Genomic DNA, 25,692 nt, shown 5'->3' on the forward strand with positions numbered 1-25,692 from the left:
AGACCAGAATGGAAAAAATCCAGGCAGCAATATTTTAATTACAAAAGTTTTATTGACTTTGGTTTATTTGTCAGACAAGCAAAGCAAAGGGGTGCATTCAGCTGCCAAAATGAGAGAAAATGCCCCCGAACACCAGGGGCAAACAGTTTTTATCCCCTTAGGCAAAACAATGGTTCAACCCTTGACCCAGCCCTCAAACATTCCCCTTTATGCATATTCATTGAAGCTCAACCAATTAAATAATTGATGTTGGTCTTTCGGTTCCAGACTGCATTATACACTAGGTGGCGCTGCGAGTTTAAAATCTTTCTGACCCCTTTTACTGGTTCCAGTAAATGCTCCTTGACCCCCTCCTCTTTTGTGGTTTTAACAGGTTGCTCGGCTTAGAACCTTGTGGTGGGCTAGACATCCTGGGCAAACGAACAGTTTCTCAGAACAGCTCCAAAATCCCCTGACCGCATCCTCTTGCAAACTCGCTGTGTTGCAAAAATATTGTTTATGCAAGCAGGGGCAAGCAGGGGAGAGAGAAATGTCTTTTTTAGATTTTGGCTCCAGCCTGGCTCTCCAAAGTGGACCCAGGTGGACCCCTGGTCCTCACTCCTTCATTTTCCCCCCTTTCCATCATGAAAATGCCGACCGATTATGGTTCTGCATTTTCATTTTGATGGACCTATAGGTACCACATCATAGAGAGCCAGGACATGCGTACATGTAGCTGCATTGACCAATGGCGGAACGGTTAAGTGGCAGTGGGAGGAGTGGTAGTCCACTCGTGGCATCTGTTGGGGTGACTTATTGGCAGAATGGGTTACCACTTCAGCCACTTGTAAACACCTCGTGTAGGGGTTATGGACGCCCCACTCAGTCATTAGACGGGAAAAGTTGGCAGGGGAGACCAGGGAACTCTTTCCCGCTTTGGCCAATGCTAGCAAAAATACAGGAGTATCCAGAGAAGTAGGGCAGTACATACCACGCCTACCCACCAACCCCAATATTTCCATAGTTCCTCCCACCAATACTCGGGGGCCATTCCTAATGTTCTTTTACTGCTGAAGGGCCCACTGATATTTGTATTCAATTATTCGCTGGGCCTCAGGGGTGACTCTCCACCTTTTTGCTGAGGCACCCACTATATGGAGCAATTTCCCTAGAATCCCTTGTGGGTGGACTGGGCCCTCGTGTTGTCTCCTCAAGAGATTATACCCAAAAGGGGCTTCCCCCTCTTCATATATCACCATGCACCCACAAGAATACCCTGCCACATTCAAGGGTATTAGGTGTGGAGTTACCAGGCCCAGTAGTTCAGGTAGTATTCTGGGATTTTGGGAGGCTTGAGCCACCACGACAACCACAGGTGGGGCTGCAGAACTTACAGGCACCTGTTCAGTAATTTTAATGTGCACCTGATTATCAAATGGGGTTGGTACAGTGCTCTACCCTGCAACCAGCAGGCTATTCTCCCACAACTACAAGAGCGGTCTAGAACTCGATAGATTTCGACCAATCCTGCAGCTCCCCGGAGGAGCCACATCCAAGTGCGCTGGGCAATGCAGTGAATAAAGAGCCACAGTGGGAGAGTGGGATGCTGTACTGCGGCCTCCCTATTGAACCCTCGTTCCCAAGAGCCTACGAGTATGCCGTCTCCTACCACCGGCAAGACAAACCAGTCATAGCAGAGGTCAGCAGGCCAATAGGGTTGGTATGGTTCGGTAGGGTCAGGGCAATAAGACATTAGCAAGTCAATAAAGAAAATAAGAGAGAAAAGAGAAAGTCTTTGTAACTGTCCTTGTGATGATTAGTCGCAGGATCTCGTTGCCCGTGGCCTAACGCTTTTTCCCTGGTAGCGTCAGACACAAGGTGATGATCAACTTCAGAGGGTCAGCAGGATTTCTCTTGCAAGTCCAGACACCCTTCTTCAGATGCGTGTGATGTACCCAGGGGATCACCTCGACTACTTTCACTGCAGTTGGGGATGAGGGGGTCGCCAGACGCTGTCACCCAGAGGAACTGGTGAACCGGCTCAGCGAGACTGCCGCGGGACTGCAGGTGTACGCTCGAGGGAATACCTGGAAAGGAAGCAAACACACACACACAACAAACACAGGGATTGCACTTGTTCTTGGGTGATGTGATCTCCCATCTGCCCCAAACTGGCGGGGATGTCTCGGACGAAAGGGGTTGGCCTGCCATATAGAAGTTCAAAGGGTGATAGTCTCAGTCTCTTGGTTGGCGCACAGGGCACAGTTTTGGGATATAGCAGCAGTTAGTTATAGCAGCAGTTAGTTGAGATAGAATATTCTCCCAAGGTGTGCTTTAGCAGCTGGGCCTCCCAAATGGGTGGACTCGTGGTAATTCTTTACAATTGTGCTGGCCAGATGTTGGGGCACAAAAACACGGCTGTCTGGTCCTTCCTGGAGCGTTGCTCCTTCTTGGCTGGTCCACTGCTGTTCATCAAGGGTGTAACGTGGTTCCACATCGTCTGGAGTGAGTTCTGGGATTATTCTTTTGGCATAGCAGGCATTTCCTGGAAATCTGGGCCGCCAGTTGATAAAGGTTGGTTATATAGACATACTTCTCCAGCTGCTTGGTTGTGGCATCTGGCCTCATGTGGGTGGATACATAGTATCTGGTTTGTCAGCAGTGCTCAAGATCCCTTCTGGGACCACTGTTCCAATAACTGAGGCGGGGCCGGTTCCCGGGCTGCTTCCTTGGCCACTCTGTCTGCCAATCGATTTCCTCTGGCCACTTCTCCTGGTCCAGTCTTGTGTCCATAACCTCAATGCAATCGTGCGTCTGCTCCTCACCTTCTCCTACCGGCAACAGGGTAGCTGGGTTGAGGGCGGTGGTGACCACTGGTGGAGGTTTCAGGGCTGCCTCACAAGCTGCATTATCTGCTTTCCGGTTGCCTCTGGTGACCATGTCCCAACCTCTATCATGGCCTTTGCAGTGCACTACAGCAATCTCTTTGGGGGCCCATACAGTTTCTAGTAACGTCTCAACTTCTGGAACGTATTTCAGAGCTTTCCCGTGGGCTCCACTCAAGCCCCGCTCTTTCCATAGGGCGCCATGCGCATGCAGGGTTAAGAAGGCATATTTAGAATCAATATAGATGTTAGCCTTGCATCCAGCTGCCAATTGCATGGCAATGCCTTTCGCTGTTGGACTTCACCTCAGAGGACAAATAACTCTTGGAGACTTTGGCCTCCTCAGAACTCTTGGAATGGCTTGCCTGGCCTGCACCCCCACTTTTGGGTGCTCCATTGCCTGAGGAACAGCTTGCAACTGCCTTTTCAGCCTTTCTCCAACACACAGTGCATCACACAGATGCGTTGAACCGTAGAAACAACTTCCCAAAGCAGCCTCAGCCCCCTCTGGGCTTGGTACTCAGCCCCCTCTGGGCTTGGTACTCTTTCTGCAGCCTGACATGCCGTCTTCAATCCCTGCCACGCAACCCAGGGCTTCTCTAGAGCATCAGCCACGTCTCCTTCACAAGCCTCCACTGCTCCTGTAAACTTCTTAATGGGCTGGGCAAAGCCTGTTTCAGCCTGTGTACTTTCCCATAGTTGCTTTTCTGCCAGCCAGTAATACATGCGTTTTGACCAGGCTTCCCAATTGGCTCCATGCAGCCTTTCACAGGGGTAATTCTTATGGCCTTACTGTTGCTGAACAGGCATCTTCCTCCCCCTTGGCCGCGGGTCTCTGAATGGCTACGGCGGACCCCTCGGGTCTCTGGCCTGTGAGCCATTACTGTGCCTAACACTGCTGCCTTTTCTTTCCTCCACTGCTTTTTCTCCCTCTTCTCAGCCTCTCCTCTTTGTTCAAACACCTTCTGGGCGATGGCCATGATCTGAAATCTGGACATGCCCTGGAACCCAGGCTGTTTTTGGATTTTGGTTCTAATGTCCTTTGCACATTGTCCTATGAGGGAGGCATTTACCATTAACTCATGTGCAGGGAGTTCAAAGTCAACGGGGGTCCAAATTCTGTATGCCTCCATCAGGCGTTCCAAGAAATTCTAAAGCCTGTGTATTAATTCTCCTCCTTTCCTCTGAGGTAAAGAGAGTGCTCAGCAATTGCTGACAATCTGCCCAGGTAGCCTCATGCGCTGCAAATATAGAGGACCGCAAGTCCACAACTGCCTGGGATGGTGGTGAAGGGGACATATTGAAGGGTTAACGGAGGCGCAGGGAGTGGCTTGTCCCAAACTACACGAAGGGGGGGTCGGGACTTCTGCTTCTCCTGCCTCTGCGGTGGACCTGGACCGCTTTATGTGCTCCCCCAATGCTTTGCCTCAAATATTGCAATAAGCTTCTGCACCTTCTCGATACATAGTGGTCAAACTTCTGTATTTGTTCATCCTTTCCCTCAATTCTTTAAGGTTGGGGTATATTTTGTTCAGGATCTGGTCACTAGGCTCTGCCTCGTCTACTTCTGGGGTGTCTGGCAGCCCCCCTTTCCTGCTTCGGCTCCTGGGGGCCACATATCGGGGCGGCGGTGGAGCTTTGGGGATATGGGGCTGTCCCTGTCCTCCCAAGGGGGCCACCACGGCACTTGGATCATATGGGGGTGGGGCCAGGACTTTTGCCTCGGATCCCTGGTAAATGGGCTTCTTGAGGCGTTTTCCTGCCTGTGCTCCTTAATTTTGAATTGATCAGTCTTATATTTCTTCAGCCAGGGGGGTGGGGGGTTTCTCTATTATCACGTGAACCTCTAGAACTTCATCCATGTTCACAAACTCATGCAAGTTAAATGGAGAAAGTTCTTCTTCCTCTTTTAGTTTTATGCAGTTTTTTGTGTTTGTTTGTTTTTTTTTTTCATCTGTTCCCTCATCCTTTTTCTGTGGCAACTAACTTGTCAACTGTGGTGGCCACAAAGATGCAGGTCTTCTCTTGAGGTTTCTCTGCCTGAGTCTCAAACCAGGGGTCTGCTGCAGTGTTCTCTGAGACACACCTGAGCACTGAGCCATCCAGCTGGTGCCTGGTTAAGGACAGCAATTAAATTGACCTCCCTGTCTCAGCTATAACTGCTATAGGTCTAAAACCATTTCGTATTCCCTAACCATAGACCACCTCTCACTGGTCATCAGAGAAACTAGGGCACTACTGGTGGTTTCCCTGATGTGTTCCAAACTGCCGCTGGTCACATAGATACCCAGCTCTTCCCTAGCTAAGTTCTGGGATTTAGCTTGCCCTCCCTGGTCAAGCTGTACTTACTATAGGGATCAAAACTGTTGGAGGTCTGCAAGGCTCATGTGCTTCCCAGTTCAGTGATGGGCTTTGGAGAAACTAGGAGGCTTGCCTTACTATCAAACTTACAGCTCAGCAGAGAACCCTCCAGCTCTGCCTGGCTGAACTCTTGCCTTCATTGAGGTCCAGAGATCTGAAAGCTTTGTATGCACTCTGGTTCTGTATACTAACTTGGATAACCTAAGGGATCTCTGGAGCGATCCCCTCCATCGCTCCCAAATCTGAATCTGAGTCTGAAACTCTTCTCTAAGTAACTACTCAGCCTCAAAAGATACTCCTTGTTGCCCTGTCCCAGCTAGGGCCTCTATGTTTTTTCCCAGTTCAATGCTGTGTCCAGTCCAGTTCACACATAGTGTGTAAGCGTTCTGGCGTCATCACAACGCCATAGTTTCCGCTGAATCCTTTTTTGAAATTGTTCAGCATGTACTTTAGGGGAGTTATTAGACCTTTTGAGCCACTCCCTCCCATATTTAATATGGCCCTTGTGCAGCGTCCCCAAACACCAAACAAACACACATAAACTTCCCAATTTTCCTCGCCCAGTCAAACTCGCGCTGCTGGGAAGCGCAATACTTATTGGTTCTACCCCAGGGGAATACCCTGGGGTTACACATACACACGCACCAAGTGCCTCTTTCACTGGACGCTGCACCACACAAACTAGCCTCCCGGTTCCCCCCCTTTTTTTCCTTTTTGCCTTCCTTTAAATCCTTAAGCGTGGGTGGGTATCAGGGGCCAATCCTTCCCTTACTGCCACCAAACACGCTTGGGCATGTGATCAGGATGCCCCTTCCCCTTTTTAATTACAAGGGGGTCTCTGTCTTCCTCTGTCCCCAGGGCCCTTTGTCATGTACTCACCAGCCGGCTGGACTCTGCCCTGTCCTGTCAAGCTCGGTCCTTCAATCCATTGCCTTCTCTTCCAGGATCCAGCAGAAGGGTCAAATTGGCTTCGCCCTCCTCCGAAGAAAAGCCTCGGTGGCGCCAGGATAAGCGGCCTATTGGCCCTTCCCCTGTGTCCCGCCTAGAAAAGGACAAGGGAGCTGCCTTCTGGTCTTTTTGAGGACTTAAGGTCCCCATCCGAGTCACGCAAGCACCAGAAATGTTAGAGACTTCAGAATACAGACCAGAATGGAAAAAATCCAGGCAGCAATATTTTAATTACAAAAGTTTTATTGACTTTGGTTTATTTGTCAGACAAGCAAAGCAAAGGGGTGCATTCAGCTGCCAAAATGAGAGAAAATGCCCCCGAACACCAGGGGCAAACAGTTTTTATCCCCTTAGGCAAAACAATGGTTCAACCCTTGACCCAGCCCTCAAACATTCCCCTTTATGCATATTCATTGAAGCTCAACCAATTAAATAATTGATGTTGGTCTTTCGGTTCCAGACTGCATTATACACTAGGTGGCGCTGCGAGTTTAAAATCTTTCTGACCCCTTTTACTGGTTCCAGTAAATGCTCCTTGACCCCCTCCTCTTTTGTGGTTTTAACAGGTTGCTCGGCTTAGAACCTTGTGGTGGGCTAGACATCCTGGGCAAACGAACAGTTTCTCAGAACAGCTCCAAAATCCCCTGACCGCATCCTCTTGCAAACTCGCTGTGTTGCAAAAATATTGTTTATGCAAGCAGGGGCAAGCAGGGGAGAGAGAAATGTCTTTTTTAGATTTTGGCTCCAGCCTGGCTCTCCAAAGTGGACCCAGGTGGACCCCTGGTCCTCACTCCTTCAATCCCACACTTCCCAGATCCCTCCACATGGCATGAAATGTTCTTTTAAAACACACATTTCCCTCTATTTCCTGCCTTTGACTGCTGTGCCACCACTCACAATCCCATGCTTGGAACCCCCAAATCCTTCATTGGTCTGCCCTTAGAATCATAGAATCATAGAATCATAGAGTTGGAAGAGACCACAAGGGCCATCGAGTCCAACCCCCTGCCAAGCAGGAAACACCATCAGAGCACTCCTGACATATGGTTGTCAAGCCTCTGCTTAAAGACCTCCAAAGTAGGAGACTCCACCACACTCCTTGGCAGCAAATTCCACTGTCGAACAGCTCTCACTGTCAGGAAGTTCTTCCTAATGTTTAGGTGGAATCTTCTTTCTTGTAGTTTCTTGTAGTTCTTGCTCCTCAATATGCCAATGCATCTCCTCTTGCATCCCCATTACCTTATTTCCCAGGGCCTTATTAGCACCCTCTAATCAGTTTGGTCCCCAGCTTGTCTCATCTTTTCTAGCAGTCACTTCTCATTTGAAGCCTGGGGAAGATTCTCACCTTCTGCACTCAGTCCTCTTCTCCACTGTTTAGCCTGAGGTTATTACCACCAGGATTCATAGCTAAAGAAGCATCCCTTGGTTGTTATGTGACTGTAATATTTGCTTTTGAGAAATGTTTTTAGGTCACACAGTATGATCATCCTGTTCTAGGAATTTTACTCCCATGAGGACCACAAGAGTAAATATGATTATGGTCTCAGGATTTTCTCCCAAGAGGACTAGTCAATATTATTTGCATTATTATTATTTTTTAAATGAGATTCTCAAAATATTCTGCCTGCCCAAAGGAAACTAAGGCAAGAGGCATGATCAGTTTGCTATTTAACATTTCCCTGTTGCCTCAGATACATAGACTTAAAGGTAAATAGTGGCTAGGAGATGTCTATCAAGCTCTAATTTTGCTGGTTATAAGTACACGCTCTCTCTTTTTCTCTCTCGCTATATATATTTGTGGGCAGCTATAACCCTTCCATCCTGTTTCTCCAATATTCCCTAAACTTTTCAAAATAACATGTATCTCAAAAAACAACAACAGTAGTAAGTTTATTTTCCTTGTATTTCATGCTTTCCTCCCAAAGAACAAATATTATTACAGTAAGGAAAACAAGAGAACAGCAACAACAAAACCATCTGTCCCGTACATGCACAGGGCTCCACTACCTCACAGCTTTAGGGGACAAGGGTGGGTCATTTAACAAAGGAAAGCTGACTGCAGTGGTTAGAGTGAAAGACTCAGCAGATTTGAATGCAAACCTTTGCCATGCCCTGTTTCTATGTGATCCTGGACAAGTCAAGGACAGGACAATTCCCAAATTGCTCCAAAGTGAATGCAATTAAATTTCACTGATGGATAAAAAAGATTGAGCATGGGGTCGTGGACAGCATTTGTGCTGCACAGACTTTACTACACAGTTACGTCCAAGGGCTGTATGCACTTCTGTTGGTTTTTTAAAAAAGATTCCTAATTCTACACTAAAATAACCTAGGAAAGCCAACTGCTGCAATTAAAATATATGGAAATGTGAAACGTTTTGCTCAGTTTGAACACTGTGGTCTGAATCCCAAAATGATGTTTCTGAAGACTGATGGGGGGACAAATGCTGTGAGAAATGAAGGGTCTTGAAACAAAATAAGGAGGAAATGATGCAAAGCTGTTTAGGGCACTAAAGTACCAACTCCTTGAAACTAGAAATCCTGAAGCAGGAATAGGGACCCTGTGACCCTCCAGATATTGCTAGACTCCATCTCCCACCATTCCATTTGGCCTTGACAGCTGTCAGACTCAGGGATGACAGGAGCTGTAGTCCAGCAACATCTGGAATGTCTCCAGGCCTAGGCTAAAAAAAACAGGCTTTTTAAAAAATTAAAGTGAAAACTAAGGTCATCGGCAAATCAGGATTTGCACCTTCTATCACATTTTGTGCTTGTGTGACAATTTTATAGACGTGCACAACACCATACACAGCCCTGCCATTATTCCTCCTATGAGGAGGGGGGGAAACTGGAATTGTAAGGGTACCATTACAGATGAGAAAATAACTGAAATCACGTCTGGCATTTTGCGAGCTGTTTTTAAAATGTGACACCCTAAGCAGCCAGGCACGCCTCGCTGTCACTTAACAATGGTCTTGGCTGTGCAGAAGTATTTTACTTCCAGTTGCAATGTAGTAATAATGATATTCTCTCAAGCACTAGAGAACATAGGAAGAAGCATGCTGTTTCTTTCAGAGCTTACTTCCACAAATGCTCAAAGGGCCTAGAGATTCTGCCCCCACACACACACCCCTTGAAACAAAGGTAGGGCAGAAAAAGATGCAATGACTATCTCACACTCTGAAGAGCACCGGCAAAATCATTTGATTTGCACTCAAACAGGCTGGTGTAATGTAATGAAGTGTTTTGTGTCAGCTTAAAAACTATCAGCAGGGACGCGGGTGGCGCTGTGGGTTAAACCACAGAGCCTAGGGCTTGCCGATCAGAAGGTTGGTGGTTCGAATCCCCGCAATGGCGTGAGCTCCCGTTGCTTGGCCCCTGCTCCTGCCAACCTAGCAGTTCAAAAGCACAACAAAGTGCAAGTAGATAAATAGGTACCGCTCTGGCAGGAAGGTAAACGGCGTTTCCGTGCACTGCTCTGGTTTGCCAGAAGCGGCTTAGTCATGCTGGCCACATGACCCGGAAGCTGTACACCGGCTCCCTTGGCCAGTAAAGCAAGATGAGCACCGCAAACCCAGAGTCAGCCACGACTGGACCTAATGGTCAGGGGTCCCTTTACCTTAAAAACTATCTGCACCGTACAGAGAACGATGTGACAGAAGCCAGTCCCAACACACTTCTGACTACAGATGTTTTTCAAAAAACGGTTAGACAGCTTCATGGAGGAGAAGGCTATCAATGGCTACTAGCCATCAGGGGTATGTTCCACTTCTGCTAGCAGAGGCAACATGCCTCAGAATACCAGTTGCGGGAACTGACAATAGGGGAGAGTGCTGTTACACTCAGGTCCTGCTTGTTGGCTTCCCATAAGCATCTGGCTGGCTGCTGTGAGAGCAGGATGCTGGACTGGATGAGCACCCTCTTCTTACATTTATATGTGGGATAACTCAGGTTGTTAATGTCACCATCACATAAGCAGTGAAAGGAAGACACCAAAGCTTACTCCCTCATGTGCTGGTGTATGATACATTGGGAGTTTTCTTAATTAATATACAGCAAAGGCAAGCTACAAAGATTTTCTTAAAAACAAATCCTAGATCTGTCCTCCTTTCAGTAGCAATAGCAGCAGCGTCTGATGGAGAATGGATGAAGCCGCCTCAGCTGCAACACTGGGATGGATAGCTCTCCAGGCTAGTCTGTCTTCTTAACATTCCAGAGGAATTCTATAGAATCGGGATAAGAGAATCCTGTCCATTTACTACGGGAATGGGGATAGAAGGCAAACCCAAGGAACATCGGAAACTGCCTTACACCAAGTCAGAACATTGGTCCATCTAGCTCAATACTGTCAACACTGACTGGCAGTTCCCCAGGGTTTCAGACTAACAGTCTTTCCCAGCTTTAACAGGGGATGCTGGGGATTGAACCTGGGACTTTCTACATGCAAAGCAAGTGCTCCCCAATGGAAGCTCTTGCTATTTTCATTATGTGCTTGGGTACCCAAAACCTCATGGTGAGAAGCAAGTGGGGAATAAAAGGAAGAGCCTAGAACAGCATTATTAATTATTATGTTACTGGCCACAAATCCTCAGTCAAGGGCCAGTAAAAGAAAAGAGTCCTCAGAATGCAGTTCAGGAAGAATTAATACTCGGGCTACTAGGAATCCTGTGTTTTAAGGAAAGCATTACTGTATAGTTTTTTGAGGCGAAAACCCCATTCACGACCCTCATCTCCAGTCTAAATAAAGGAAAGACTATGAAATGCCTGCAATAATTCCAAAGTGTCCAATGTTTGCAGGCCTAAGCAATCTAGATGGTAGACATTTTAGGAATATAAAACAAACAAACAAAAGGGGGGAAACAATGTGTAAATATTTCTTTTATCAACAAGCAGCCATTCAATTCAGGCACCTTATCATTAACATGATTCCCATTCTCAAAAATATATACCTCCATGCATATGCACATCACAAGCTTATCTAACCCATCAACAGCAATCTGTATGGACATATTGGACAGCTACACTATATGTATGTTCTATATCAGCTCCTGGGCACTCATAGCTCCAAATGAAGAGAGCCCAGGAGCTCATAAGGATACAAGAAAGACAGCCATATGGAGCAGCAGCCTGCTTCAGTAGGAGCGAATGCCACGTACCCTATCCTGCAGTTGCAGTTCCTACATACCCACACACTGCAGATGTACTCCCACATGAAGGAGGGTGTGCTTTTTATCCGCAAAGACTCCCATGCTTCCTACAAAAGACATATCTAACCCAAGAGGTAAAATACTCAAAGTAAAACTGTCAAACTTGGGAATATACCTTCTCTCCTGTTCTCACAAATAACCTGTAAAGCACTGCAGATACTGGACCACTTACCTCAAATTAAGCAACAAGGTAGAAGCCAAGAAAGGAAAAGTACAGACAGTGCTGAACTTCTCAGAAAAGGGGATCCAGGGTTTACACATACCTAGCCATACTCCATGTTCCAGCTGGCTGGAGGTGGCTCACTAGAAATGGCATGCTCTCTGCACATGCTCAGAAGAAAATTGAGCAGTACTATTTTGCATTCACCACACCACACCACACCACACCAAATTTCTGGCAAGCTGTGATTAAAAGTAAGCCTGAATCTAAGGAACTAGGAAAGGTGAGACAAGATATCTTTCAGATGTGTTGTATTACACAGGAAATTCACAGTTCTTACTATGTTTTTTTGTGGGCAATCTAAACATCCTCCCCTTAGCTGGCGCATCTGGTGGGAAGGGGGCAGATCTAAATGCCTTTCCCCCAGCTAGCATGTCAGTTGTAATAAAAAATCTAAGACATAATTAGAAGGAATCCCAGGTATTGCTGCCTTCCAAAGGCTTGTATACAGAATAACAAAAACAAAACACCCAAACCCAACAAACAAACAAACACAGAGTATAACTATATTATCCTAATCAACAACAGCTTTAAATCCAGCATTCTAACACTTCTAGTCTCCACTGTACAGATAGTCAAAAATGTTCCTCCTCCCTAATCCAACAACCAAGCATTTGGCTATCCAAATTTCTGCTCCACTCAATAGAACGGGGCTCCACAACACACAGAAAGGGTGGCACATGGATGCTGAAGCTCTTTGAAAGATTTGCCATTTTATGCCTCAAAATGCGTGTACTCTTCATGTTTCTCTGGTCCCTGAATTCTCACACAATCCTATGCATGCTTAGCGGGACTTGTTTCTGAGCAAAAAAGCACAGGATGATGCTCTTGTCTCCCTATCATGGTCAACAAACAGCATAAAGGAGCAATCGTCTGCTTAAAGATGAAAAAACACATAACCGAAAAACAGTATAGAGTGAAGGAATGGGGGCTGGACTCGGAAGGAAAAGGGGTCGTTTCCATTCCAGGACTGCTATTTTCCCAGCTTCTCTCTCTTTGGATAGCAGCATCTAGTGGCTAAGGAGACAGTACCACGCCCTGCTCACCTCCTGTGATGGGAGCCTGAAGACTGGCCCGCTTCCTCAGCGGGGATCCGCTCTTGGGGGGCCCAGCGCCAGATGACATTTTTGCTGCCTCCTGGAAGCTCCACCGAAGTCTCGGAACCGGCGCTGCTGCCGTGCTCAAGAAAGAGGCGGGGACTAAGCTAGGCCACGCCTCTTGCCGCTGATGGATGGAGTGTGGTCCTCCCAGACCAGGGGTGGACAAAGACGCCCCCCCCCGCGCGCCTTCCTAAGCCGAGGATCGAGGTCGGATCCTGCACACCTTGTCTACTCCCCGATTCGTCAGTGGGGGTGCTGAAGGAAAGGCAAGGCCTGCGATCCCTGTCCGCTGTTACTTGGGAGTCGGTCTCATTGGAATCGGGGGGATTTGCTTCCGAGGGAACAGGAACCAGGGAATCCCTGGATCGGCTGGTTTCCTTTCAGGCAGCCCAGACCACTGCCCTCCCCCCACCTTGCTTCAGTCTCAGGCTCACAAACCCCGCCTCTAGTGCGGGGCGTTTGGGCTCCTTGCACCGTGAAGGCCACACGCACGAGATCACGCCCCACGAGAAATAATTAATCCAGAATAACTACCACCCCGGGTTCCATTCCTCACTAGCACCCTCCTACCTGGAAGTACAGTTTGCATTACAGAGGGGGCGATATCACCATCGGTTAGTCATCCGATTGTTAAAAGTGAGGTGTGTTAACGCGATTTCGAACATACGCCCCTTCTTATCAGCCCGATGGCAGAAACGGGATTCTAGACACTACCGGGCTTGCTGGTCCCAAGGGGCAAAAGCAATTGCTGCATTCTTCCTGGGTTTCGAAGAAAACGCCAAGGGGTTAAATGAAATGTAAAGTCGGCAACACAATCGGGTTAAACCGAGGCGACTGGATCCCACAAGACCACAGAAATGTATTGAAAGATACTGATGGAAATCAACGGATTTGACATGCAAGTGTCTCTCGAGCTAGCTTGTGCACTATTATAGGCTCTCGGGTCCTCTCCCTCCGCAACAGGCAACCAGCCAGACCCCTTTTCCAGGAGTTCGCTTCTACCGGAAGCTGTCTGCCTCAAGACCAGCCCTTGACCACGCCGTCGGCCCAAGCAAACGGCGGTGACAGGGCAGGGAGCGCAGACAGCCCCCCTTCGCATTTAAACACAGGCCAACTTGGCACAATGGACCAGATTCCGAAACGCTTGGCTCCTCCCTCTCCGAGGCCTGCCGGGCTCGGCGGCTCCTGCGAAGATGCTGAGCGCCGCCCTCCGCACCGAGCTCGGCGGGCGGAGGCGGCGCTTGCTGCAGCCGAGGCGCGGCATCCTCGGCAGAGCTCCCCGGCCCTGATCCGCTGCGGGCATGGAAGCGGCACGCGAGGAGCGCCAATCGCAGCCGGTTTCCCTGCCCGGGGGGGGGGGCGAGTTTGCAGAACCAGCCCGTTGCGCAAGTGCCACTTAGGGGGTCGGCGGGGAAAACTTGGCTCGAGGGGACATCTTGCATTTTTCTGTGGAGCCCAGCAGCTAACCTGGCTGCTCGCGAGAGAGGCCGGCTTGGGGGGAGGGAAGGGAAGTCGGTTACAGGAGGGAAATGGCGGCGGAGCAGCCCTTGCACTTGAAGCGAGTTTCCGGGTAACTACGATTATTCCCCCGCGAGCGCAACGGACGGTAGCCGTCGCCTTCACCCCAAACTCTGGCCAAGTGACCCTGCTTCACGGCGCCTTTAAACGTCTGCCCTTGCGCAAGAGATCTGCTAGGAAAGACTTCGGCTCGCTACATCCGCTTCTTACACACACAAAACTTTCCAGCTCTTTCGCCTGGAACCGGCTCCGCCCTGGAGATCTGAACCTCCTCCCACACCCAGCCGCCCGCGTTACTGGGCTGGGTAACTGGTGGGGCACGGGCGCCCCCCGGAGCTCCTCTGGCTCCGGCCGCCTTCACCCTCCGCTCCCGCTTTCTTTCAGGCATGGCCCGATGAAGTTTCGGGCTGCGCGGTAAGGAAGGAGAAGGGTCTGCGGGGCAGCAGTTCGCGGACCCGAGGTGCTTTGACGGCGGCGCGGAAAAGCCCTCGGTTTGCCACGGCGAAGGTGTCGTCCTACCTGAAGCCATCGCGGCCCCTGCGGAGGCCGCCGGGAACCGGAGGGGGAAGTCTCCTTTTGCCGATCCGCCGCCGCCCCGCAGCTGGAGAGGAAGCCGGCCCCTGGCAGCCCCTGGGAGCGGGGGCGTTTCGCGAGCACTTCCTGGCCCAAAGTCCCACCCCGGAGCAAGTGCTCGGCTTCTTTCTGAGAGGTCCGCCCGAGGAACTACTTTGGCCCGGCTGAGGGCTTCAGGGCGGCCGAGTGCTGGCGGGGAAAGTGCTGCTGTCACTGGCCCCGAGGAGAAGCAGCCGCATTATATAAGAGCAGAAGTGAAGATGCTACACCCACTGGGCATGCCGGCATTGCAAAATCAAATCGTGGCGCACAGGTAGGGCGGCCCAAGTCCCGCCCCGTGGCCGGCGGTGGCGGCGGCGCCGAACAAAGGAGTTTCATCCGGCTTGTGGAAGTGCCGCCATCTCGCGGCGGTGTAACTAGAAGTCAGCCGCATGTCAAGAAAGGGCGCGAAATGTGCCACACACACGCACAAAGAATCCTGGGAACTGTAGTTTCTCCCTCAAAGCGCTACATCTCCCAGCCACCCTTGGCCAACTACAGTTCCCGGAGTTCTTTGGGGGAAGTGCTGTCCTTTCAAGGTGTTATGCACTGAAGTTCTCACCCTGGGCCAGCAGGGGGTTACTGTAGATAGTTTTCACTCAGGTCCACATATGCAAATAAGGGTTTGAAAGTGACGTTCAGTGATTGGATAGTTACAGGAAATGGTTACTGTTGTGTTCTAGTGGAGCTCTATATAAGCAGGCTGGCTGAACCCTTCAGTTCAGTTTTGTTCTGGCCTGTGAATAAACAAGAGCTGTTTGAAGAATCACTGTGTTGTCTGACATGTTCACCCACAACTTAACACAATGCATGGTGTGTGCTTCTTGAAACTGACCTCTTGAACGAAGGAATTGAGAAGGGAAACTGCGACCAGAAAGCGCCGAATTGCAGTTCTTTGAGAGGTTCTGCGATAACAACTGTGACTTGAGTCAGGATAAAGTTCAGTCACGTGCACACACACTTTATTTATTCATTAGCTCATCCAGTGCCAGGATGCCTGATTTATCATCAACAACAGTTTACCCAATCGCCAGTGTTAGATTCCCTTCTGTACTTGCCGCATTTCATTTTCGTCTGACCTCGCAGTTCAGAATCCCTTCACCATTTGTATATATAACCTGTGACTCTGGGTAACACTTCACACATCTGATGAGGTGGCTTCTGAGCTAATGCCAGAATAAGTTCATTGATCTTTTAAAGTGCCACGAGACTGTTGTTTTTGCTGCAAGAAACCGCTGTCCCTCCGGAAAGTGAAGTGTGCAGTCCTCCCCGGCAGGGCTTCTCAACAGCAAAGTTTCCTGGCATTTTTAAAAAAGTGGAGTTAGTGTTGTGATAAATTACGTGTTGGTGCCCTTCCCTTTTAGTCATAGGGACATCATTCATCTTGAATAACAGCTCCTTTTCATTCTGAATTAATCCAGAACAAGTCTTGCTTAACATATCACCTGGATTACTGTCCTCTTGCCCCAGAGTACCGAATGAAAGAAGGGAGTGGGGAGGGATTTAGAGGACGTGTACAACCCCAAACAAAGGCAGAATCAAGCTGCAATCATAATCATACTTAGAAATAAATCCCCTGTATTTAGACAATAATTAATATTTATTCAATGATATCAAGGACAATAAAGATTCCATGGGAGAGTGACCAGGTAATGAAATCACAGATACAGCTTTGGCATTAAAATGTAATAAACACAATAGCATCTGGTTTCATTTTAAAATGTTTTGCACTTTTAGTTTTCATAAAACTTGCATGTTTACTCATGTGGGCATTTTCTTTCTTTCATAGGGGAAAAAAGAATTTGTATCTTTGTTTCCTAGTAATCCTTGGCCTCATAACCCAGTGTTCTCCACATCTTGTGCAGGCATTCACACAGCATGTGAATTGCTCTGCAGCGCTCCCTAAATCATGCATGTCACAGTGAATATTATCAAAAGTTATACTGTACAACATACAATCTGGAGTTTAAGGATAGTAGTCAACGTAAGTTTTATGCAGAGTAGATATATTGAAATGAATGAACATAGAGTAATTTTGTTCATGAATTTCAGTCCCTCAGATACTCGGAGTAAAATTTGGTTGAATGCCACTCTAATATATTTGTCCTACATACATACATAATTTATTTGTATGCCACCTTTCCACAGTTCAAACCATGCTCAAAACAGCTTACAACATCAAAAAATGCATGACTACAACGTAGTTGTCATAAACAATAAATAACACATTTTTAAAAATACACAACCAAACTGAACAATTTCCACATAATATGTGCCCCTCATCAGCTGACTTCCTAAGGCCTCATTTTATGTAAGCCCTAGAAAAACTTGTAACACAGCATACCACAGTCTCATGAGTCATAAAATAAAAGTTTCTATTTTCATTCTGAAATAACATTTTCTACATTTCTGGAATTGCATAATGGCTCACCTTAGGTGTTTTCCATTATGCCTGCTTTTTTTTTTTTTTTGCTATTTTTAAACATCCAGCCTCAGAAAGGGTCCTACAGAGCTTCCTGACTATTTTATAATCTTTTGATTGGTCCTAAGCAAGTTAATGTGTCCTTTCCTGTTTTTTAAACTCACTAATAGACCAACATAGCTGCAAATGTAAATAGACCAGTTTGCTTTGAAGGTTATTTTTTACTTTAAAAGGCCAGAAAAATGTCATCCAAAAGGATATTTCCGATGCAGGTTTACACATGGTGAGGTACCTCTGGCCTGCGGGTCAGACTTGGCCCATTAAGGGTCCCCATTTGGCTCCATTCACGCCCCTTTTCCTGAAACCACACCTACCTGTTCTACCCCTGATGTCAAACACAACATTCGGTGAGGGGAAGGTAGAGATTCCACTGCGGAAAGCACAAAACTTGGGCAGTATCTCTACCCCCTTCCACCTTCACAACCAAGGGCCAACGTTAACAGGTTTGTGGGGCAACCCACCTGTCAGAGTTGGCCTGCTGAGTTGGGATAGATAAATATCTGGCCCATCAGACCAAAAAGTTTTCCTACCTCTGTAGTATACAAAAACTGCTGTGCGTGGCTTAACCACTCTTGTCCCATGTACATGTGTGAACTAGGACCTATGTATTTTGGCACTAATCTGGAAATCTACCGTTAGAATTCAGCACCATGCTAAGGCAGTTGTTCTGTCAGCCCAAGCATTTATGTTTGCCAGATAGAATGAGCTCCCCCCCCCCCTTCTTGTCATTTTGGAGGTTCTCCTGACCCAAGCAGGTTTGGAGAGGGCACGGGTGGGGGGTGGAGAGGAAGAAGAGGAGTCCCATTATACTAGCAGGAGTTGTTATGCTGGCTTCTGCTAGTGCTGGCTTCTGCTAGTGTTGAATCGAACCCAATATATGCTTTCGAACCCAATATATTTATATATAAACCTGTGTTTCAATATTTAGATGCCAGGCAGAAATATTCCTCTTCTTCCAGGTCTTTGGCTAATTAAACAATCCATGGCCTTTTAAAGTGTGGGTGGGAAATTGTTTTTGCTTGTTATGTATTTTTATGTTGTGAATCTCCCTGTGATCCTCGGATGAAGGGTGGTACAGAAATTTAATAAATTAAAATAAATCTATAAAATGAATGCCTGTTTTTTTTTAAAATGGTACCCTCTAACTCCTACAACCAGCACTGGTTCTCTCACTAGATGTTTCCAGTTATTATTGTGCTTTATCGCACCCTCCTCCTTATGCACTTAGGAACGCCAGGACTCATAGTCCTCAAGAGAGCATGTCAGATAGGAGAAGCACAAATCTTTCTGTTTTTCAAGCTACAGGTGAACTTAAAAGGCACTAGCACACTTTCTCTGTTCTAGCGAAGATCCTATTGTTCAGAATGTTGTTCTCAACACTGGTTCTGATTGGCTCCAGCAAATCTTATCAGATCTGGACAGTAAGGTACAAAGCTAAAGGAAAATTAATTTAGCATCAGTTTCATGGTCAGGAGGTTGCAAAATATCTGCTGGGTTGCATCACAGGTGCAGCCAGTTCTGCTTGCCTTCAAATGAGAGGGGGAGGATTAACCCTGTCCTGGTCAGCAAACCAGACCAGCCAAGAGCTCAAATGCTTCTTTGGCGGGTTGCCACCTTTTTGTGTTTTCATTTATTTCAATATAAATTCAAAATATTACCAGTCATATATTTTCAATATGCTCACGTTCTCAATTTCATGCCCAGGACAAGACATTTCTGTCAAGTAGCTTTTAAGTGCTGTACATCACATTTTACATCCACAAATATAATATCAGTTCTTAAAAAGGTAAAGGTAAAGGGACCCCTGAGGTGTTTATTAATTTTGTCCAGTTAAAATTCCCTCAACCTATATTGCCGTTATAATGATTTTTATATTTTCAAAATAATTTGTCTCAAAACCTCCTTGATTCTACCACCTTTTTTAAATCCAGAAAATTAGCTTTGCTAGTTTGATCTACAGCTACTTCCAATATCCTCCCTTCTTTCATTGCTGGGGCTTCTGCCTTTCAAAAGTTCTGTGCAATTAAAACTTTGGCTGCTATTAAGAAAGAAGATATTTGTTCATTTCCTGCTTCTGCATCTTTCACCTTTATGCACCCTACCTTTCATTGGAAAATGAGGAATACAGACTCATCCCTGCAGATAGCTAGCAATTCCTAGGTTCTCTTGCATAAGGTTAACCACCAGTCGGGGCTAGAGGGTATTTCCTTGAAACATCTACCTAGGAAGACATGATTAACTGGAGCATTGCATTTGTAGAGTGATAAAATCTTACAACGCACCCATTCACTATTCATGGACCTAGGCTTATGTGCCGCGTCTTATAATCAATTATGTAATCAATCAAATGGTGTGCGTGTGTCTTGTAATTGATAAGTATTTTATTCAAGTTGGCACCCCTGGGCAGAGCTGCCATACGAAGACGCAGGAAGGGACAATGTGTGGCTGCGTATTTGCATGGAAGCACAGGGACTGGAAGATAATCCTCTAGAAAAGGATGCTTTGGAGAGGGATGGAGGAAAGGATTCCCAATCTCCTTAAAGAGGGTAGGTGAAGATGAAGAGAACTGTTGTTTTGGAATGGGATGGCTCCTTACTGTTGAGGTTCATGAAAGACCTTGCCTGAAGTATATTTGTGGATGTAAAATGTAATGTACAGTCTCCTTAGTGGTTTGTCTCCTCATGACTGGAAAGTTTATATTGAGCAATAATGTTGTGGAAGATCCCTCTCCCTCTGTGTGTATGTATATAAACATCTGCAGCAAATGTGGTGAGGTTGCTATGTAGCTCCTAGGCAAAGGTACAAGGGAGACTAGGTATGCCTCTGCTCGAGTTCCCAGCCCAAAGGAGGAGTAAGTTAGAAAACAAAGAGAATAAAATAAAATGTATTCGCTCCTCCCACAAACTTCTTAAACTCAGGAAACATTTGTAAAGGATAAGGTACAAAACTGTTGAATAAGTTGGCAATCCAGTGCACATCACATTGGAGTAGGTCAGAGGCAGTTTTAGGGTAGCTTGACCAGTCCGGCCATGCTGGCCACAGGGGCCAATGCAACAGTTATGTAGAATGGAGTACGAAGAGTGGGGGGGGGGGTACCAAATGTTAGTGTTGCACAGGGCACTGTTGACATTTGAGAGCCCAAAGTCTGCCACTGAGTAAGTCCAACTGAATTCAGCAGATCTTAAGGAAAGACTCTTTGTCATTATATGGTGTGGAACCCTTTTGACCGAATCTTGACAATTAAGATACAGAAATGCATTTGCAGATGCAAATATTACTATTCACAGCATCATCTTCTGAGACACCCGGCACGCAGCAGTCTTCCCTCCAATTAGTGAGGTTCCATTTTTAGGTATCAGGGCAAATAGCCAATGAAAGAGGTCTCTCCCATCAACTTGAGCTACGACCTGGCTGATAAACATTTCAAGGACAATTTGAGTTCTGCACCACCAAAAAGAAGAAGATATGCATCCTTTAAAAAAAGAAGACCCCAATCTGTATAATATTTGCATATGGTAATGTTTAAGTATATGTGCAAATTTAAAAATAATTACTATAATTTAAATAAAAATACAATACTTCTTGTCGTAATGGGGAAGACACCCTGTGGCTGTTTCATCTGATGACCAGGAGATGCTAACTGTTGATGGGCAACTTCTGCTCTCCCTTTTCATTCCTTCTCTTTAAACCAGACTTGGGACACCTTCAAATAGAGGGCTGTCCTCTTGACTGCTCTTCAAAATAGAGGACTGTTGGTACAGACTTTGAAGGTGACCTTTAAACTACAACTAATCCAGAATGCAGCAGCTAGACTAGTGACTGGGAGTGGCTGCCGAGACTACATAACACCGGTCCTGAAAGACCTACATTGGCTCCCAGTACATTTCCAGGCACAATTCAAAGTGCTGGTGCTGACCTTTAAAGCAGTAAACGGCCTCCACCCAGTATACCTGAAGGAGTGTCTCCACCCCTATCGTTCAGCCCGGACACTGAGGTCCAGCTCTGAGGGCCTTCTGGCAGTTCTGTCACTGCGAGATGTGAGGTTACAGGGAACCAGGCAGAGGGCCTTCTCAGTGGTGGTGCCCACCCTGTGGAACGCCCTCCCATCAGATGTCAAGGAAATAAAGAACTATCTGACTTTTAGAAGATATATGAAGGCAACCCTGTTTAGGGAAGCTGTTTTAATGTTTGGTGTTTTATCGCTTTATTAATTATTTATTATTATTATTATTATTATTATTATTATTATTATTATTATTACAGTGGTACCTCAGGTTACATATGCTTCAGGTTACATACGCTTCAGGTTACAGACTCCAATAACCCAGAAATAGTGCTTCAAGTTAAGAACTTTGCTTCAGGATGAGAACAGAAATCGTGCTCTGGCGGCAGCAGCAGGCAGCAGCAGGAGGCCCCATTAGCCAAAGTGGTGCTTCAGTTTAAGAACAGTTTCAGGTTAAGTACGGACCTCTGGAACGAATTAAGTACTTAACCTGAGGTACCACTGTACTCTGCTGGGAGCCATGCAGCGTGGCTGGAGAAACCCAGCCAGATGGGCGGGGTATAAATAAATTATTATTATTATTATTATTATTATTATTATTATTATTATTATTCACAGTTAAGATATTTATTAATTTTAATTTTTCATCCACATATTTAGGAGGCTTCACAACCACACAACTCTAATGCTCCATCTACCTTCGTGTGTTTACTGCTACTAGTTATTTTCTCCTCACCTATTTCGGTCTCCGCCCCTCACAGAAATCACAGGAGGCTAAGCAAGGTCCATAAATTAAGACAAACAAATTTCAGTGTCAGGATTAGAAACCTGTTTCAGGCAATTGCTTTGTGAAATCACTTTAATCCTTGGACCGAGAACGGGGTATTTTTAGAACGCCGGCTCCGAGCAAAGGGAATTCCACATGCTCACCAACATGTGGCTGTTCTCAAGGCTTGGTGACAGACTGACTCTACAGCAAAACCAGGGGAGCAGGTAATATAACAATAACTGAATGGCGACTGGAATATACAGGAGCTATAATGAAACTGTAGAATCCCAGATGGGATACACATCATATTACTATCTTTTTCCTGATTCAGAAAGGAAGATCTGTGTGTTGCTGAAGCAACACAATATGCCTTTAGATACAGGTGGGCACCCATCTGTTTTGCACTATAACTCCCATCAGTCCCGGGCAGCATGCTCTGCGATTTGCAGCCAAAAACATATGAGGGGCACCAGGTTGGGGAAGCCTGGCTTAATGTGGAAGAAATCCCTCACTTTTCCCAATATAGTAATCCTAAAGCTTATGGCTCATGTGGCTCCATTCCCTAGCCTCTCTGATCTATCTTATAAACATGCCCTTCTTCCTATAACTACTTAAGATTAAAAGCAAACGTTTTATTATCTATCTACAGTATTTTAGAAAGTTATTTGTTGTGCACCTCTTAAGATAGTGTAACCAGATTTTGCACGATTATTCCTGAACTGAGATCAAGGAACAGGCCTTTGTCTGTGTTTGGAGGACGACGACAACAACAACAACAAAATTTATACCCCGGATACAATTGGATGGTGTTTTGAATCAAGATGGCAGCACGAACCTTTCAAAACTGTGTGGGTTTTAAGTACTGATTTCAAAACTGCAATGACCTTCTGGTTTCTTAGAATTCCTGAGTAATGCTGGGTATGAGGCTGCTAGTATTCAGTTATACCTTACTAGTCAATTGGCACCATATATTCAGACTCCATCAACACAAAGGTTCTATGAAATAAGTGGACATCAGCTGTGCATTTGTAAGTGCTTAGCCAAATCACCTTCCAAGGCATGCATCCAATTAATTGAAAATAAGATTCAATGACTGACAGACAGAACGACAGACAGACAATTTGTTCAGTGAGAATGAGGCTTCCTGACGTAGGACAGAATGTCCCTATTTTCATCTAAGATATGTTAGGAGGGTGTGTAACAGAAGGGGGGCAGGAGTACAGGGCTGTGGGGAAAGTGGCTGGGGAGAACACCTGTCAGTGGGGTTATCAGACTGGGAGCATTAAGAAGGCCTCCTCCAACAGGCATCGGCCCAGCACACACAGAGTGCGCACAGAGATCTCCTGATCCTTCTAGAACTGCAAACCTCCCAAGATGTAGGAGTTTGCTGCAGGAGGGGGGGGGGAGGATTTTGTGAGCAAAGCCAGCAGTTTAAAGAGCTTAAGTAGCAGGATAGAGAGAAGCATGATTAGCGGGTGCAATTCTGCTTGCCAGCACTTAAGGATTAAACTCACCCGTTCCCCACCTCAGTGAATTATCTTATTCCTCAGAAGAGCCAGGGCTGCACAGAGGAAAAAGGAAAGAGAGGAGTGCATTTTGTTCTTCATTTATCCCAGCCCTAATGCCCAGAAACACAACTGTGCACAAGGGATATACCCCACCCCGTTTCAATGGCTGATGGTTGCTTCTAAGACTGAAACGTGTGTTCGTTTCCTTTCCTCTATGCAAACAGAAAAGCAAACAAAACCCAGAAGCTCACCATCTTCCCCTAATATGCTGAGCAGCACATCTATTTTGGCCTTTGTGCCACTGCGTGTGTGTGTGGGGGGGGTCACCTCACATTTTCACAAGCTCTGATGATGGCAAAGCCAGGCCTATGGGGCAGTTCATGTGAAAAGCACCAAGGCATTCCTTGAAGATGTTGTTGCATAGGCATGGTCCTCCTGCTATTCCCAGCCTATTGGGAGGGAGTAAGCTCTGCTACCTTTTCCTTGGTGAGCGAGAGAATACTACCGGTAGTGTCAGAATTCTGTACTCTTCCTGTGTGGGGGAGAAGAGCAGTAAAGGAACAGAAATAGCTGCATCTAATTACACATGCATTTCAGCGATGCCATCTCCATGGTCAATCCCTAGGCGGCACCTGTTGGGGATAAACATTATTAAGTTTACTGGGTTGCAGCTGCCAAAATGAGACTAGCTTGTACATTTGGGCCTCAACAAATTCTTAAGCCACCTTCCCCATCAGATTGGGTCCAAACTATTGGGAAAAGATCCCTCTGGAGTGTGTGGGTGCTTTGTATACTACTTTTTAAATTTCTGGTTAGTTTTAAGCTGTTAAATTAGGTTAGTTCATTTGTATTATTTTATACAAACTTATGTGGATTGTTTTTTTGGTAATTATTTATTAGTGTTATATTTCTAATTGTGTGTGTGTGTGTGTGTGTGTGTGTGTATGAGAGAGAGGGGGGGAATGGCTATATTTGTTCACCCAATATGTTATGAGCCACTTTGGGTACAATTTTGTGAGAAAATGGCATACAAATAAACTGATGGTGATGATCAGCTCTGAGCATTTGGAATATAAATTGAATGAATAATAACTATTAGTTTATTAATTGATCCCCCAACAGGCCTCCAAGGGGAGGAGCTGACTATGAGGCCTCCTTTGGGAATGTGGAATCCTTGCCTAGTACGTAGGTAGAGAGAGCTGTTAGCATCCACTCCTAAGAGTAGCCCTGTTCGATCAGAACAAAGGCCCATCGAAAGCCAGCATTCTGCTTCACACAGTGGCCAACCAGATGTGAAAAGGAAGCTCAAAAGCAGTCGGAGTGGAATAGCTCGCTCCTACTTGTGTTCCTTGGCAGCTGCTATTGAGAAACATGCACCTCCAGTACTGAAAGTAGAATACAGAGCTATCATGACCCACAGCCATTGATAGCCTTATTTTCCATGTCATATCCCATTGAAGTTGGTGGTCATCCTTACACCTTGTGGGGGGGGGGGCGAACTCCATAGTTTTAATGATGTCCTTTTATCTGTCCTGAATCTCCCCACATTCAACTTAATTGGATGGCCTCAGGTTCCAATATTATAAGAGAGGGAGGAATGCTCATCCACATCAATTTTCTCTGTACCATGTTCTACTTTATGCACCTCTATCCTTTCCTGTCGCCTGCTCCTCACTCACCTATTTTTCTAAACTAAAAATCCCCAAACGCCGCCGTAGCCTCTTCTCACTGGGGGAGCTGCTATGTTACATTCTCGTGTTGCATAAGCATCTTCCACCACACGGCGCCACAGCTTGGGTTCAATGTTCTGCTTGGCCAGTCATTAATCTTTGCCATCTTGGGCTTTTATAATTGGATTTCCCAGGTCACATGGCGAGATAAAAAGCCCTCAAATCCACCGTAACAAAATTGGGTTACCCACGAAGACTTAGTAGGGAGTGGGGGGAGGGGAAAAGAGCACAGAGCAAGGTGAAGAACTCTGATGCTACCTTCTTAGCAGTCTTGGACCAGCTGCCTTGCCGCCTGCAGCTGCGGAGCTAAGGCAGCTCCGTGGAATACCTTCTTCATCACCCTGGAGGATTCCGCGTAAGATACTTTTAT

The 25,692-nt window shown here is 46.4% G+C and overlaps 2 protein-coding genes across 5 annotated transcripts in view; one reads left to right on the forward strand and one right to left on the reverse strand.

Annotated features, from left to right (window-relative positions):
* The window catches only part of AMPD2 (adenosine monophosphate deaminase 2), a 58,806-nt gene extending 43,306 nt beyond the window's left edge, over nt 1–15,500 (reverse strand). Inside the window, exon 1 of one of the 3 annotated variants that reach the window (XM_082227064.1) lies at nt 14,738–15,500. In XM_082227064.1, the coding sequence (XP_082083190.1) occupies nt 14,738–14,747 (10 nt within the window). In that variant the 5' untranslated portion in view covers nt 14,748–15,500. Of the gene's footprint in view, nt 1–12,646; nt 12,877–14,737 lie in introns of those variants that run through there. The other 2 variants (XM_082227063.1, XM_082227065.1) reach the window with 2 other exon arrangements.
* GNAT2 (G protein subunit alpha transducin 2) overlaps nt 13,031–25,692 on the forward strand; it is a 29,479-nt gene continuing 16,817 nt past the window's right edge. Inside the window, exon 1 of one of the 2 annotated variants that reach the window (XM_082227097.1) lies at nt 13,031–14,632. The gene's annotated coding sequence lies outside the window, so the exon portion shown is untranslated. Of the gene's footprint in view, nt 14,633–22,260; nt 22,309–25,692 lie in introns of those variants that run through there. The other variant, XM_082227096.1, reaches the window with a different exon arrangement.

Source organism: Podarcis vaucheri, assembly GCF_965113315.1.
Source record: "Podarcis vaucheri genome assembly, chromosome: 6".
Classification (NCBI taxonomy): Eukaryota; Metazoa; Chordata; class Lepidosauria; order Squamata; family Lacertidae; genus Podarcis; species Podarcis vaucheri.